The sequence below is a fragment of the Opisthocomus hoazin genome, chromosome 2, assembly GCF_030867145.1.
Source record: "Opisthocomus hoazin isolate bOpiHoa1 chromosome 2, bOpiHoa1.hap1, whole genome shotgun sequence".
In the NCBI taxonomy this organism is placed as follows: domain Eukaryota; kingdom Metazoa; phylum Chordata; class Aves; order Opisthocomiformes; family Opisthocomidae; genus Opisthocomus; species Opisthocomus hoazin.
Genome location: NC_134415.1, coordinates 7,128,673 through 7,145,818, shown reverse-complemented (window position 1 = coordinate 7,145,818; position 17,146 = coordinate 7,128,673). Strand labels below are relative to the sequence as shown.

Here is a 17,146-nt window from a genome sequence, read left to right as displayed (position 1 = left end):
GCTACATCTGATCTTGGAGTTTGACAGAAGACTTGGTTGGTTTTGTCACATTTTAGCTGCCACTCATTCAGTTGACAAGGATGTAAATGTGGAGTATTGAAAAGATTGAATAAAGATCTTCTGCTCCTACCCAGTAGGATTTGAAAGCTCATGGTAACTGGGATCTAGTGGGCTTCCAACAAGAGTCCTGGAGACAGGGCAACACTTCCCTTTCCAGGTGGAGGTGGTATTTGTGACGGATGAATGAGCAGTCTGCAGTGTTAGGGGCTGGATTCGGTGACTGAGAGAGGTCCTTTGAGCCCTTGCTCTGAGCACCGTGTGAGTTCTTCACCTACTAATGTGTAGCCAGCCTCGGAGTAACTTACTGCGGCTGGAGAACAGCGGTGTGAGGCACAAAGTGAAAATGGTATTGGCCAAATTGGATCTTGGCCAGACCGGTGAGAAGTACTATATACTTACCACGCTGCTTGTGTCAGTGCCACTGATGTATCTGAGCACCTCAAGAGAATTCAAAACTAGAAATTACGGTGATTGATTTTTCCTGTCTTCTAGGGAAAAGGGTCTAATTTAATTTGAAGAATTTTATTTTGTCTGATTTTGACTTGTGTCAGCGAGTGAATATAACTGTGTGAAATAACTCACCTATAAAGAAATTACTCAAAGACAAGTCCTATAAAAAGGCTTTGTATTTGCTTCTGAATATGATGAGATTTGTGGAAACTTTTTGAGGGGAGCTGAGTTTTGTACGCTGGAGCCAGATCTTAACAAAATTCTCTCTCGCATATCCTTTTTTTTGGGTCAACAGGTTCAGTATTTCATGGGAGTGGAGTTGAGGGGAGTCATGGAGAGGCAGGAGGCTGTCACGAATCCCACAGACAGCTTTACATTTTTGGACAGAAACTTTGAATGCTAAACAGGAAGTGGTGGGTTTGACATCTGCTACATTTTACTTCAGCCAGAGCATTTCGAAGGCATGTGGCTTCTTTTCTAGGTACCAGTTAGAGAATCAAACTCAGTTGTAGTCACATCACATCCATATAGCTAGGTTAGTGTAGAATCTGTAGGTTACTGTAGATGGAAATAGAGCAGACCATTTTCATTTGCTTTGGATTTGTCCAAGGCTTTTGGGCCGAGGTGACCAGAAGATATTCAAAGGAAAGATGGTGCTTGATGCTTGACGCTTGAATGAGGCGAGAGTCTTGTTTTCATCAGTGCTGACCATCTGTGACTCCCGCTAAGGGAAGTGAAGAAGTATGTGCTAATAATTTTTGAAAGCAAAGTTGATTATTATACTTCTAAACTGTAAAACCCTAAGTGCAAAAACCTAAGCCTTTTAATACTTTAAACCATCACTACTCGTCATTTCAAAGTAAGCAGTGACTACACCTTTGTCTTCAACATGACTGTGTGAGGGATCGCTTAAGCGATCTGGACGTCCACAAATCCATGGGCCCCAATGGAATGTACCCACGAGTGCTGAGAGAGCTGGCGGATGTCATTGCTGAGCCACTCTCCATCATCTTTGAGAGGTCCTGGAGGACAGGAGAGGTGCCCGAGGACTGGAGAAAGGCCAATGTCACTCCAGTCTTCAAAAAGGGCAAGAAGGAGGACCCAGGGAACTACAGGCCGGTCAGCCTCACCTCCATCCCGGGAAAGGTGATGGAGCAGCTTATCCTGGAGGCCATCATCAAGCAAGTGGAAGAAAAGAAGGTTATCAGGCATAGTCAGCATGGATTCACCAAGGGGAAATCATGCCTGACCAATCTAATAGCTTTCTACGATGACATAACTGGCTGGGTAGACGAAGGGAGAGCCGTGGATGTTGTCTACCTTGACTTCAGCAAGGCTTTCGACACAGTCTCCCATGATATCCTCCTGGGGAAGCTGAGGAAGTGTGGGCTGGATGAGTGGTCGGTGAAGTGGATAGAGAACTGGCTGAATGGCAGAACTCAGAGGGTTGTCATCAGCGGCGCTGAGTCTAGTTGGAGGCTGGTAACAAGTGGTGTCCCCCAGGGGTCAGTACTGGGCCCAGTCTTGTTTAACTTCTTCATCAACGACCTGGATGAAGAGTTAGAATGTACCCTCAGCAAGTTTGCTGATGACACCAAACTGGGAGGTGTGGTAGATACACCAGCAGGCTGTGCTGCCATTCAGCGTGACCTGGATAGGCTGGAAAGCTGGGCAGAGAGGAACCTGATGAGGTTTAACAAAGGCAAATGCAGGGTCCTGCACCTGGGGAGGAACAACCCCATGCACCAGTACAGGCTTGGGGTGGACCTGCTGGAGAGCAGCTCTGCGGAGAGGGACCTGGGTGTCCTGGTGGACGACAGGTTAACCATGAGCCAACAGTGTGCCCTGGCTGCCAAGAAAGCCAATGGGATCCTGGGGTGCATCAAGAAGAGTGTGGCCAGCAGGAGGAGGGAGGTTCTCCTTCCCCTCTACACTGCCCTGGTGAGGCCTCATCTGGAGTACTGTGTCCAGTTCTGGGCTCCCCAGTTCAAGAAAGATGAGGAGCTACTGGAGAGAGTCCAGCGGAGGGCTACAAGGATGATGAGGGGACTGGAACATCTCCCCTACGAGGAGAGGCTGAGGGAGCTGGGCTTGTTCAGCCTGGAGAAGAGAAGGCTGCGAGGGGACCTAATACACACTTACAAATATCTGAAGGGTGGGTGTCAGGAGGATGGGGCCAAGCTCTTTTCAGTGGTGCCCAGTGACAGGACAAGGGGCAATGGGCACAAACTGAGGCACAGGAAGTTCCGTCTGAACATGAGGAAGAACTTCTTCCCTCTGAGGGTGACGGAGCACTGGAACAGGCTGCCCAGGGAGGTTGTGGAGTCTCCTTCTCTGGAGATATTCAAGACCCGCCTGGACAAGGTCCTGTGCAGCCTGCTGTAGGTGACCCTGCTTCGGCAGGGGGGTTGGACTAGATGACCCACAGAGGTCCCTTCCAACCCCTACCATCCTGTGATTCTGTGATTCTGTGAATGCTTAAGTTAGACTCGATGTGAAAAAATCATGCTTTGATTTTTGTTAGAAATTCTAGCGTGTTTTTTATGATCTTCTCACTTAAAACTCAAAAACCACAACCTTGCCCCTCAAAAACCTTTCAGAAGTTGAAAGCAGCCTTGTAGAAGATTCAGACAGTCATCAAAATGCAATAAATCTTTGCCTGAACCTGTGGGATCCCACAATATGCACGTGTAATGAGTCCTCCTAAATTTGTATTCATTTGGTCTTTAGCACTTCTGATTCTCCTTTGCCTGGTGTCTGTTTCAGTATTTCATTGCTGACGTGAAGAACTGACCAGAGCGAGTGAGCACTGGACTGAAAAACTTCTGGGTCATAAAAGGGGCACAGTGAAAAGACAGAAAAAGGCAAGGAAGGGAGTAATTTTGTGTTAGAAATAGGCATATTTTCTACAAAATACTTAAAATAATGGAATGAAGTGAGATGGGCCTTGCCCTACTACTTTAAATCTTGACCCTTCACCATCTGAAAATTTGAAGGGATGGCGTAATTGCTTTCCTTCAGAGCTGTGGAGTGAAATGGGATCAGGGACTTGAGCTGGAGGGGAGAGTTGTTCTGGCTCCTGTGCTGACCCGTCTTTGGGCTGCAGTGCCCTGCGCCCAGCTGCGCACTGAGTTTTCAGGTGCTGCAAGACAAGACAGGACAAACCGCTGGGGAAGCTGGCGTACAGCATAAAGTGATGGTTCGGGCTCCGTTTTGGAGTATGTTGGCCAAGTCCGGCTCAGGGTATTCAGGGAAAGTCACAGGTTCACTGCAGCGCAGCCTGCGATACGCTCATACGAAGCAGAAGCTCTGGCAGGTTTGTTTGCTGTTTCCATACTTACTGCCTGTTGACAGGAACTTTTGCCCAGGGGAAAACTACATCAGTGTGCTTTATATAGCTTTTTTGTTTTGCCTGCTTTGCATACTCGTTTTCAAATGCTCCCTTGCTCTATTGATGACTTCATTAAATTACCACATTTGTATTAGTTACACAAAAACTCATTTACGTTTATATGAAGTTAGAAGTAGTCAATTCCATGGTTATATTTTTTCTATAATTTAACCTCTTAATTAGACTAACTGAAAACCATTTTGACAAGCAGTCTAGATATCAAAATATCATGGGGTTTTTTTTCTTCCAAGTTATAAATTAGGTTGCTTTCTTAGAGTGTCATTTCTGTTCATCAGCATATGCACGTTTCACTACTGTCAAGCAAACTTCATTTTTCCTTTGTTTCACTTCAGGAAAAGTGATTTTTGCATGTCATTTGAGCCAACAGTGGGAAATTAGATGAGGAAAAACCATCCAGTTCATTTTCTGTAAAGCGAATCCAGAGCTGAAGCTTTGGACGTTAGTAAGCAGAGAGTACGGTGGTTATTAATACAGCTGGGCTGTGAGGCCAGTAGCCCAAGTGGTGAGCAACTACTCCGTCTGTTCCTTCAGGTGTTGGTTTGTTTTTCTCTACCTGGTGCTTTCTGAGTGCAGACGTACACGTATTGCATTTCCAGGGTTTCTTTTAGTCCCACTTTTTCCGCTGGCTAAAGAGGAGTTTGGTTCCTCGGGTTTGTGCCTGGGCGTCTGCCGCTCTGGATGATGTGAGCTGGAAGTCTTAGAGAATGAAGATGATGGCTTGTTTGTTTTCTCAAGGAGATGGAGGAACTCAAGCGGGTTAAAAAAAAAAAAGAGATTCATTTTGACAGTAAGCAAACTGTGAAATTCCTAGCAAGCTCTTCAAAATTCAGGGATCATACTGTGCCTGTTTGGGCTCGTGCGGTGTGTGCACAGAGCATGGGTGTTCTTCCCTGCCGTCAGCAGCTGCTGTTTGTTTCTAGCGCGCACTGCGGTGCTCACTGTGCGCAGAGTCCAGCGCACCAGCACGGCTCTGAGGTCAGGGATCTTTCGGGGAGAAAGGGGAGGGTGACTTCCAGAAGAAGAAAAAATAAGGCAATGGGGATAGGCAATTAAGAAAGAACAACTTCTGATGCAACCCCTTTTTTACAGCTTTTGCTGCTGTTGTTGTTGAAAAGAGAGGGGTGTAAACTCAGAAAACTGGCCTGCTGCTCGTGAGCTGGTTGCCTCGTGGGAGTCCAACTATGAAAAATTTTCTCTCTTTTTTATTTTTATTTAAAAAAAAAAAAAGTTTGTTGCAACACTGGCTTTGTCCTGCCATTAGCCAGGGTCTTGCTTCCCGATTGGAAGAGTCCTGTTTTAGCCTTTATTTTCACAGCTGTTGGAATGATTAGGCATTAGATGTCAGAGAGAGAAAAGGAAATAGCAGTAAATCTTGTTTAATGTATAGGCACTTTAAAGCATAAAGTGTTTGCTCAAACGCTGCTGTTCCATTCCTCTGCTTTGCTTTCTTTCCTTAAATACTTTGTCAAGCTGCAGCCTGGCTCTGTCCCCCTCCTCCCCCCCCCCTTATCTTGCTTTGTATCTCGGACGTGGCAATGGACAGAACGGAGTAGGAAGTTTACTCTCGCTCCCTGGTGGCTCTAACCGCTGGATGATGTCCAGCAGCCTGTTCTCTGCTGCAGCTGCGACTTGTCCCCACAAACAGCAAACTGCCACCAGGAACCTGGAGATTTCGCTGCCTCCAAGCCGCTCATGTCTCTCCTGCTCCTCGTTTCTGTTCTTTCTCGGTCGTCTGTTTCAGTGCCTATTTTTGGGTAAGGCACAGCTTGCAGCTGCTTTGCAGGGTCTCGAGTGTAACTGAATTTGTTAGGTGTCTCTAAAGGGGCTGTGGTTAAATCGCCAGTTATCTCAGAATGGTGTTACAGGACACCTCTCTGCATTTGACAATATGTGAGCAAGCCTTTCTTTTCTCCATCTTTTTAAAAAGCGTATCACCGTGTTATTGTTCCAGTCGTTGTGGCCTGGAAAAGAGCCACCTGTAAGGTTAATGCAGCTGAGAATGGAGAGTGAGGAAAACCTGCACCTCAGATCTAGTGCAGCTGGCGTTTTCTTTTTTCCTACCGGCTCACTTAACCTGCCCATCGTGGACAGGCTGCAGGTGGAATGGGAAGAGTTTTTCCCCATGTAGACGTAATTTAGGTTGACCTCACGTTGTGCACGTGTGTGGGAAAAGGAATTGTGAAATGTACCCGTCTGCTCCCACCCTTTTTCCCATAAAAGAACAGGCCTTCCACTTCCAAATGCTTATTTTTAACGCGTCCTGGTGCATCTGGTTTCCCTGTGAGCGTGCTCATCTGTTACAGCTGCTAAAACCCCTGCTCCGAACACAAAATGTCGTTCAACCAGAACTGTCCGTGGGCCTTGTTTGGGAGCTGCATGTTCAGATGTTTGAAGTTCTCCTTTTTAGGGCTAGATTTCTTTTTTCAGTCTGTTCTTGCTATGTTGTTTGATTTTTCACATGTTCTTAGACCTCCACAATGATGATGTTTACAGAGGAACAACTGCAGCAGATGTTTATAGTTCAGTCATGCCTTGGACATTGATTTACAATGAATACTTCAAAGAAAGGTACATTAACCTCTGAAGTCAACAGTTACAGCATAACCTAAGCATAGGAGAACCTTTTTTCCCCTAATCGACAGGAGTTAGTGTTCACCTTATTTCCTCAAATAGCACTTCAGAAATGTTATGTTCTGACTACTCTCACTGCCTGTTCTTCTTACTTAGGGTTCAAACTTTTCTGAATACTTCCAGCCACCTGGCATGAAAGCCACACTGCAGCTGTGAGTTTTGCTGTTCATTACAAGCGTTTTAGTTTCTTCTGAACTGTTTCTCTTTCTCTGCGAATTTTCATGTTTCGCTGTGGCTGCTTCTCTTTCTATGCCGTTTTTCATGAACTGATGAGAAAGCAGCACTGTCTTCCAGTTGCATGCCTTTTCTCCATAGTATCCTGAGGTTCTAGTTCCTTTGGGATCAGCTCAGTGTTTCTCAGTGTTATGAGTGCCAGCACCTGTGGTGGCCTTGGCTCTTCTAAGAGAGGTCTTCACTGAGTTGGCCTCAGGGCTCCTCCAGGCTTTTATTGAGTATTAAGTAAATTTAGAACTCGGCAAAATAGTATGAATAAGTAGCAGCATGTAGATAAAACCAAAATGAGTGCTTATTAGCGCCTGGGACTTACAAGTTAAAACAAATGGGACCAATGAATGAACGGGTTTTAGTCTGAATTTTTGTTGTGGTGTTGTCAAATCAGAAGTGCTGCCTGGTCCTGTTGACAAAGCATGTGGGATTTGGTGAGAGTCTTCCTGGAGACTTCAAAGGCAGTTAGATCCTTGAGCATCCAGCCTAGACTGGTACTGAGGGATGCTTAGGCCTGGCTTGGGTGCCCTTGGGTACAGCATTCCAGCTGGCTGTAGTGGCGCTCCCTGGCTGGTAGTGATGCAAAAGCTGAAATGTTAGCAAGTTGCTGCTATTTTTGTTCATTATACTTCTCTTATAACAGGCAGATTTCCCAAAAAAGATGATTTTTTTTTTTTTTTTTTTAATGCTCCTGTGTTGGAACAATGAGTATAAACTGGTCTTCGGGAAGTTTTGGCCGGTTCTTCAGGTGCATGTGTGGCCATGGTTCTGGCATTGGGGGAGAGAATAGCGAAAAGAACAAGGAACATCTTTGTCAGTACTTCAGCCTTAGTTCTTCATGAGCCCTCTGAAGTTACATGGGATTCATTAGACTTATCTGACTGTCTTCACAAGACCCTTCCCTGTCTCCTCCCTACCGTGGTGCCTATCTGCCATACATCGTCACTCTGCGCACCGCCGGTACTGCCTATGGACCTGTACCTGCAACGCTTGCCTGCTTTGGGAGTCTTTAATCCCTTTCAGTGGGTGTGTAGGGCTTTGAGGAGTGTCAAAGCCACAGCATTCAGGTGTGGGAGGTGTTGCTTCAGGTAAAGTGCCAGGCTAAAAGAGGCCCTACTAGAACTTAAGTTCCCCTCAGCGTCTTGAACTGTGCTCTCCCCAGGAGAAGTGACCCTGTGTGTACGTGTGCCCCTTCGAGCGCGTGCTGTAGGATGGAGGCGTGCACATCTCCTCCAAACCAGCCCCTCACCTCATCGCTTTACTCCTATGTGTGGAGTCATGTTGAACTGGGAAAATGTGTGGGCTGTCTGGGAAAGGCTGGGCAAGGAAAACCAGGCACCTTTAATCAAATAGATCTGGTATTAAAAAAAGTGTTTTCTGAGTTGCCAAGAGTTTCGCGCTTAAGGGACGCTATACAAAATTCAAAGTTGTATTTTAACTGTTTGGCAGTATCTCTTTAACTGGTAACATCACTTCTCAAATTTTGCCTGTGGCAGTCAATAAAACAAATTGAGGCTAATTGAATAGGAGCCATATGTGTGATAATTAATTGGGAGTGCAGTCGGATTCAGTGCTCTGTAGTTCCCTGCCGAGTTAAAGATGCATTCACAACTCCAATTCACTGAATCATTCTACGAGGACAGAATAAAGACAGAAGGGAGGCATCAGAGAGGGAATGCATGCTGAGGCCGGGCAGGAACACAAGCAGAGATCAAAACCACAAGCGGGATAAATGAAAAGGGAAAGGGATGGGCAACAAAGGAAAAGGCGTGCAGTGAAAAATCTGACAGGATAACATAACAGACATTGATAAGCAGGAACTCAGACCTATAGAGGAAAAGAAATCATGAGCATGATAGAGAGGACTTTTAAAGATACTGGGAAAGGGAGGCAGCAACAGGACATAAGAGAAAGATGAGAATGGACTCATGAATCAGAAATAGGAAGCATGCAATATTTTAAGGGCTTGTGTGGATATACAGTAGGACTAAAATTCTATAAGCTGTTCATCTAATGCTCAGCTTCCAAATTATGTAAATCTGATGAGGTCAAGTAAACTCATGAAACTTTTGTCATGTGAAGTATTGGAAACCTGTTGAAATAGATTGAATTTCCGTAAGAATGAGTCTTCTCATCCTATTCACTTGGATAATGTAGATCACCTCTTGTTTCAGATTTAACTGAAACAAACATTTGGGAGCAAGCTGAGGTTCTTGTCTGAGATTTCACTGAATCAAACATTTAGGGACAAGCTGAGGTTTGGAGCACTAAACTCAAACCTTCCCTTGAAGAAGATGATTACTCAAGCAACTTTTGTCAAGATACGAAGACAGGGGAAGAGCTGAGATCGCTGAGGAGATATTCAGCGAGTGTAACCGTTTGAACTGAGGTGATACGTAAGTTGTGTACAGATAGCAGCAGGGAATAATTCATGCTGCAGCCTGCTCAAGTCCTGGTTCTCTCCTAATGTACAAGGATATTTACTAGACCCAGATTGCCTGAGGGCTTAGAAGAGCAAAATGTAAAATGCCTCTCGCTTCTTTCTGACGTCCTGCAAAATGCAGAATTATGTCACCATTGCCACTGAGAATTGTCTCTGAAGCTTTGTGCTAGTTAAGACTAGGTGAATACTGGATGAATGCTAGAAGGAATTTTTTTTTTCCCCGATCCTTTGTTTAGCAGTGTTTTCTCTCAAAATATCATCTAGTTCAACCACGTGTTGGAGCTTTTTTCAGTCTGAAGAGTACTGTAGAGAATACCATAGCGACTGCTGTTAATGATGAACACTCTCAACAGTCCTTGCGATGAAATAAACAGAGGTATTCAAAGTTTTCCCTGCTTTAGATTGGATTTTATACAACTGCACAGGAGCAGTAAGATTTTTCTTGATGTTCAGTGTAGTACCACTAATGCTGCACTCGCAGGTTTACAGCACTGGAATGGCTTGGTTAGCTTCTGTTTTGCCTCTCTTCATCTTTTGGTGAGAAATACGTATATGGAGAACCGTACAGTGAACTAAAGTAGTATTTCTGATGTAGGCTTTCTTTGTAAGGCATCATACACCAGTCTTTTTCTTATTCTTCTATTTTCTCATACTTTCTTGCCATCTCTACCTCCTAATTTTATTTTTATGCAGTCATCTTGAGTCTAAAAGTGGCAATTAAAATATCTTAAGTATATGTTATTTTAATATGGTACACTGAAAAGCATAAGAGCACTTTGTTATCAGTAATATGGAATATTAAGAATGAATTCTGAAATGCCTTGCTGTTCTTTCCTCTTTTTATGATTTTTAAACACTGTGCTTCTCTCTGTAAGGAGTAGAGAAGCCCCATTTGCTGAAGCAGCTCCCAATGTTTTGGTAATTCTTTTTGCTGTCTGATCTTGCTCTGTTTTTCTGGTGAAATCTTCACCTGGACATTTCTCATCACCTCCTTTCTACTCTCCAGGTCCTTGCAGTTTCTCAGGCTTCTGCCACTTCGCTCGTGGGCCCATCAGCCAGAGCAGAGCCCAAGTGAATTATTTCCGCGGAGTTCTTTCCCCAGAGCTGGGGACAGAATCCTACCTTTCCTGTAATGTCTGCGTTGGCTCATGAAAAACCAGAAAAATAACACACACCTGCAGTATTTCAGATGCATGTTTTTGTATGTAATTAATTTGCTTTTAAATTGAAAGTACATCTATGAACTGTGGGCAGTGAGGTACCGCTGTGATGCCGGGTCCTGTGCTAAGCCCCATCCTTACAGGAATGTCAGAGTCCCAGGCCGTCTCCACTGACACGAGAGTGAGCACAAACATCTCCGTGCAGTTGGCATAATCCTCCCACCTACAAAGCTCCTCGTATTGCTTAGTATAAAATATCTGAAGATAGTGACTAAATACCTTTTAAAAGAAAAAGCATACTCAGACAGGGGGAAAGAAATTAAGTGGCAAGATAGGCAAATAAGACAAAAGCGGGGATATTGATGACATTTTGGGAAAGCATCAGTGACTATTTTAAAGTACACAGATGCTTAAATGACTTGGCTCACAAATAAGAGGTGAATTCCCCAGCTAAAGCTCAGAATGCCAGAGCACTTAGGTGGGCTGGTTAATCCATGTTTGGGCACACAGCTTTTGATCTCAGATTCACACCTCTCGTTTGCATCCCTGTTTCTGCGGGAGCACAGAAACATCATCTTCAGGAAGGGCTTCAGAATAGGCCAAATGAACATGCTCAGTAGTGTCTCAGCAAATGACTGAAATTCTGATTATTATACCTACTTGAAAACAAAACCTAAACAAACAAACAAAAAAACCCAAACAACCACAAAAAACCCAAGAAGCTCTCAGAATAAATGATAAAAACTATTTTAAGACAGTAAAGAAACCCGAAGAACAGGAAACATTACTGATAATAAGATCTTCCTGTGTTTTGACAGGATCCTTCAACAGTGCTGTCTTTAACAACTGGAACTTTTTATACCCAGCCCTCCCCCAGGTTCCTCGCATGCAATCAAAGCCACTTTTTATTATTGTTGGATGAAACGCTGGAGCAGTCAGGGAAGGAAGGGAGGAACAAAGCATGAGAAATAAAAATCGGAGCGAGCGATCAGGAAGGAGAAGTTGCTTTCACTTTTAAGAGATTTTTTTAATTGATGTGAGTTAAACCTACGACAAGCCTTCCATGCAGCTGCCCAGAAACCCTGGGCATGGTTATGCACGAAGGAGCTGTCGGCCTTTGCTGTTATGATCGCCCTGAAATCATTCTGCGTTTTAGATGAAATTGATTTAAAACTACTCGGGCATTCTCACACTTCCAATTAGTACAATCGGTTTTGCCTCTGGTGTCCTGCAAATATTCATGCGTGCCTGCTTTTTCTGCCACCTCCTCATTCTCCCTCCTGCCTCACTGTCCCAGCCTACTACTACTGTGTTTGTAATGCTAAGCCTTCCGTCTATAGTGCCAGCAGCGTAGGACATCCACACGGAAATTGTGAGGATTTTTCTGTTTTCCAGACTCCCATGAATAATCACAGGGCTGCAGCACAGGAAAGTTTCTCTCTGTTAGACCTGCCTGTTGGATCTCATGGAAAGACGGATTAAAATTCATTGGATGCAGACAAAGGAGAAAGTTATCCCTGGATCTACCCGAGAGAGGCATCTCTTGCATCCCCCAGAGGGGACCTGCTTTTTTTTTGTTTTGTTCTCTTTCAAAATAGAGATCCCCTCCTTCACAGCAACAATCCTGGAAATCGTGAATTTGTGTTTTGGGGCAAAATCCAGCAACAGCAAGGCAGATAGAACAGCTGCAATTTTATTTTTATCTTCTGGAAATAAGCACAGCAATGATCTCTTTTTCTCTCAATTTGCCTGATTCTTGCCATCCGCTGTATGCTCCCCAGGCTGCCTGAATCCTCTTCAGTCTTTTTTCTACCTTTCTAAGGAAATTGGGAGAGTAAAGTGGGAGAAGAAAATCTTTCCAGGTTGAAAAATGAGGCAGTGTTTTTGGACAAGGGAAGTATAGGAAGGGACTTCACCCTTTTGCAAAGGGAAGCGATAGTTACAGTGCGTGAATGGTGCTATGCAGACCAGCCGATCATCCCAATGCCCATCTAAATGCTGGATTAAAAGAGCATGAGAGAGAGATTTTGGGAACCAAGCCGGATGTTGACTTCAAAAATTGCTGAAGACTTAGCTGAAGACACTCAAACACAATCGTGCCCATGGACCTGCCCTTGGTTTGCATAGAACAATGCAATTTGGGAAGAATTCCAATTACTGAGCTAATTGCTACCTTGAATGAGTGGTAACAACCGAATTTAAAGCAAGAGGCCACTGGAGGAAAGCCCAAATCACCGACTAGTCCCAGAAGTTTGCTTTGCAAGGTCCTAGTTGACAGTGAGAAGCCCAGGAGTGAAGCCACCGCTGGTTTGGTTGTTCGGCGCAGCGTAGTGTAGTTGGATGCCGTGCAAATTCCCGTTGCCTTCAAGAAGGTACAAACACAACTTTGGCTACTAATAACTGTGGAAGATTTTTAAAGTCCAGAATGGATTACATAACTGAATTTATTCAACTAAACTGAATTTCAGGACAGAAGTTTGCTTTGCTAATTGTCTATATTATCTTTAGTCTAAAAAAAAATTAAAATTATGCTTTAAAATATCTGTGTAAAGATTTGAGTTTTTCTGGTAGTGTCTGAAAAGGTAAATCCTTTCTTGTCTCATGGCCTGAGGCCCGTGTTCTAGCTGCGTAGGCAATCGTTACTGTGCTCGGAACGGAGGATAAAGCCGCAACAGAGCCTGGTTTTGTTTTGTTTGTGAGAGCTGTTCCATTTTCTTCCCTGCTTCCCAGTCCGGCTGCATTATCTGTCTCGGAATCTCCTGAAGCACTCGTGATTTTCTCTGATTGTTTCATGTATCTTTCTCTCAAAGAAAAAAAAAAGGGGGGGGAAAGAAATGGAGCTAGAGCTGCATGCTGGGCAAAAGGATTCCTCCTTATTATAGATTAGAATTTTCTGAAGTATTGCTTGATTTTTATGGGTCTTAATATGCCTCAAGAACCAAAATGCTTTACAAGTTGGTAAAAAATGGGAGTAAAGAATAGTATTGTCTCGTACCTCATACTGCCACACTGATTTCAGAGGGACTGAAAGTTAATAAGGGGTCTTATAATCTTAAAACATATGCGTTTGGAAATCAGCAGCATTTCTCTGCTGAGAATAGAAGATTGATTGAATTCCATAACCTAATCTTTATGCTTACTCTTGCATATGTTGCAGTTGCGGGTGGATGTATATCAAGGTAGAAGAATTCTGACAACCTTTTTGAAGTAAAATCATTCTTTGTGTTCCGAACTGCGTAGAAGGCCCTCCCCCCGTTGCCGTTTTCTGTTGCATAGGAAATGAAAATTGCAGCTACAATAAGCTGAGCCAACCAGAGGCAGGAAGATAAATAATACATCAAATAAAATGTTAGTCTATGTAGGTAATGTACTCATATTAAGTACAAATAATTCTAATTAAGACTCATACTCTCTCCAACTGTATTTCCTGTAAAGTCAATAAGACGCTTTTTAAAAGCAAATCAGTAGGAAGCAGAAGTAAAGCAATTCTGTTCCTCTTCTGTCTACTACATGGAAGCCTGCGTGCAATTTTTCTGCTGGTCAGTTTTCCACAGCTTTTTTGGGGAGGCTGTAGAGGGTGGACAAAAAGGTTTTCTAACATGAAGAACATCAATGGCATTCTTCTCCCCATTGGCTTCAGCATGAGCTTATAGCTTCAGCTCAAAAACTTCCAGCCTTTTAAATAACTTGTGTCTGGACACACGAAATCCTGGGAGCCGATGCTGGGATGAGGACATCCAGACTGCGAGAGAGTCTCCGCTGTGCTTCAAAGACAGCATTACTCTGGGTTTATACCATCCTTTTTCAGTGTTATTGAAGCTCTTTGAAAGGCTCCCGGTATGCCTTATACCCTCTTTGGCACAGTCTTCCTCAGGGCATGTCTAATTTCTCAGAGTGAGTAGCTGAATTCGGGCGTTGTGAGCTGGCTGGCCAGCCCTCAGCCCGTTCAGAAGCTCCGTGATGCCCCATGCTCCCACCAGCCTGTCCCGCCGGGCCAGGGACAAGGAACGTGATGAGGACCGTGCCTCCCTCAGGTCCCGCGCCAGGACACGTCGTGCCTTGGCGCTTCTCCCCGGCGCTGGCAGGCTGTTGAGCGGCCAAGGCTCTCACCGCTGTTGCGTGTAACCTTATGCTGGCTGTTGTCTGGGGCAGATGGCTTTGTCTTTACCTGTGTTCTGCTTTAACCCTGTTTTCCAAGGAATGGTAATATTCACGTATCTGATGGATGGACCTTCTGCTAAGACTGGTGGTTGAGGGCAAAACTTTTGAGGCAATATTCTTAATGACGTGTCCTGAAACCCCAAAGCACCGCTGCCACAGCAGTATTTCAGGGAAATTTGCATTTACTGTAGCATTTATGTTAGCCAGGCGGTCACTTGTACCCCGAGGGCTTGGGAAATGGGTGCTTGGGAGATGCTTTGGACTTCTGGTGGAATATCCCCAGTCAGCACAACAAGCACTCCCTTCTCTTGGACACATGCTTGCCCACAGCATTTCACTCGTTCCTTATTTTCAGACTCTGTTAGTGTCTTTTGCTGCAGGTAGGAGTAAAAGCTCAATCCAATCTACCTTTTAGTTGCTTTCTGTTTTGTAACTGTTTTTCCTGTGGTGTTGGTATTCCACTGCTGCAGTGAAAATACTGAGCAGGGAATGTGTCATTCAGAAGGGAGACAGGCTTACAGTCTGTATGGACTAAGACCCTGTAATTTACTCTTTTTCAAGTGATAAGAATGACTAGGGACTTTCTCGATGCTGCTTAATAGGAAATTAAGTAAAGCAGGTTTTTTTGTTGTTTTTCCATAGGTGTTACACACCCACAGAAGCATTTTTGCACAAATAAAGCCCCCCGGAGTCCAGCTGTTTCCTTTAAGGGTTAGGAGGGAAGAAAAATTGATTTAATATTCTTTCTGTTCACTGTTTTGGTGGCACCTCGCTGCTGTGCTTCTGGAGCCAGTTCAATTATTGAAGTACGTAGTGTTGTGTGTTATCCCAGATGGCAAATTCTGAATGGACTCTGACCCACCAGAAGGAAAATGGGAAAATGGGGAAGAAGGAGTTTGAGGAAAAGGAGGAGGGGACACAGACACTTTAGGTTTGTGTGCTGATAAGCTACAATATCAATAGCAATACTGAACAACCTAACTATATATGCCTACTTGGAGTATACTGATGAATGGATTAGAGTGTGAACTGAGTACTGATGTAAACACAGAATGAGAAGATATGTTAAAATGAAAAGAAAAATGTGGTTTGGGGAGAATCTTATTTTTAAGAAAAAGAATTGGCTGTGCAACATGTCTTTATTTCCAGCACCAAAAGATCGGACCATTCCAACACCAGACTGGCAATTCAGATCGAAAAGGATGCAGGTACGGCCTGGGAGTTTGGGTGTTTTGCTTGATTTGCAGAATGTGATGTATTTACATCGTTGAGGCTTTGCTTGGGAAGCTGAAGAGATGCAAAGGCTTTAGATGCTGTGTGAACAAACCAGCGCGTTTTAAATGTAGCAGAGCACCGGTTTCAGTCGTGTGAAAGGTAAATTCGCTCTTGAGTTATGTGTAGCTGATCAGATAGCTGCTGGGCTGCGAATTGCTTGGTTCATCACCGCATTGCTCTTCGTGTGGGGTACGCAGCAGACACCCTCGCTCAACTCGAAGCTCACCTGTGGGCAGGGAAAGGTTTGGGGAACAAGCAGCAGGTTAACGGTGCCCCTGCTGCTGAGCAGTTTGGACTGACAGGTATCTCCTCTTCCCTGGAGAGAAACCTTTTTGGAGAGGGGGGAGACTGGCAAATCTGCAGGAGGGGGTAAAAGAGAGAAATAGGAAAGATGGTGGGCTTCTCCTCGGGGTATCGGTGCATTGAATGAACTCCGACCCATGGCAGCATAAAGCACCTTCCTGGGCTGCACCGGGTAGTTCCTGTGAGACTGGGAAGTGCGAGGATTTTTTGGGAAGTCAGTGGATGCAGAGAGCGTGTGGTACCTCAGCTGATGCTCTCCAGCACCTGGTGGGACAGAGCCCTTTCCAGGGAAAACTGATACCAGCGTTTCATGCCAAATCCCGGCCCCACGAAGAGAGGCCAGGGTTTCATATATGGGTTCCTTCTGCTTTAGTGTTCTGTGGCTGATTTTATTTTGCCCCTGAGGTGTCAGGGGCTTGTATAGTGGAGGTACAAGATTACATTGTAATTATTGCTGTTTTATTTTTATCCTTATCCATTACATCAGTGGCATGAACAAATACACATCTTCAAGCAGCAATGGGTGTAATCCAGAATATCCAGGAAGGCAAGAGAGGTGTTAGCAGTTAGAGGCGTGTATAGTGCTCTTTCATTATTTATCATTTCAAGGCAGGGAGTTAAGATATTTCCCAAGGCCATTCTGTCATCTGACAGCAATTACCTTTAGCGTATTATATAGCATTATTGTATATGCTAATAAGTTAATTATCTTTTAAACCCCATAGCTCAAGCAAACCATTCCTTTTGTGTGTGTGCTTAAAAGATTCACTTTATGACTTCTTTAGATTTTGCCCAAATATCCTGCAGAAGGTGTTTAGCCGAGTGTGCCTCTACGTGCACGCACACCTGCACATACAGACGTACGTGCCAGGGCTGGAGGCATAACGGCCACGGTGATGAAAAGCAGCATAGTAACGCCCCCACTCCTCTGATTGTATTGAGGAGCAATTTGTAGGGGAAGCTATAGCCCATCATCCTCTGTTTTTTTTTCTCCATGTTAGATCTTCTCCTAAATATGCACATAGA

At 44.4% G+C, this 17,146-nt stretch overlaps 1 protein-coding gene across 2 annotated transcripts in view; it reads left to right on the top strand.

The window, feature by feature from the left end:
* PCNX2 (pecanex 2) overlaps positions 1 to 17,146 on the top strand; it is a 165,062-nt gene that overhangs the window by 105,938 nt on the left and 41,978 nt on the right. For both annotated transcript variants that reach the window (XM_075412236.1, XM_075412234.1), the window contains exon 24: positions 15,692 to 15,750. In XM_075412236.1, coding sequence (XP_075268351.1) covers positions 15,692 to 15,750 — 59 coding nt within the window. The remainder of the gene's footprint in view (positions 1 to 15,691; positions 15,751 to 17,146) is intronic.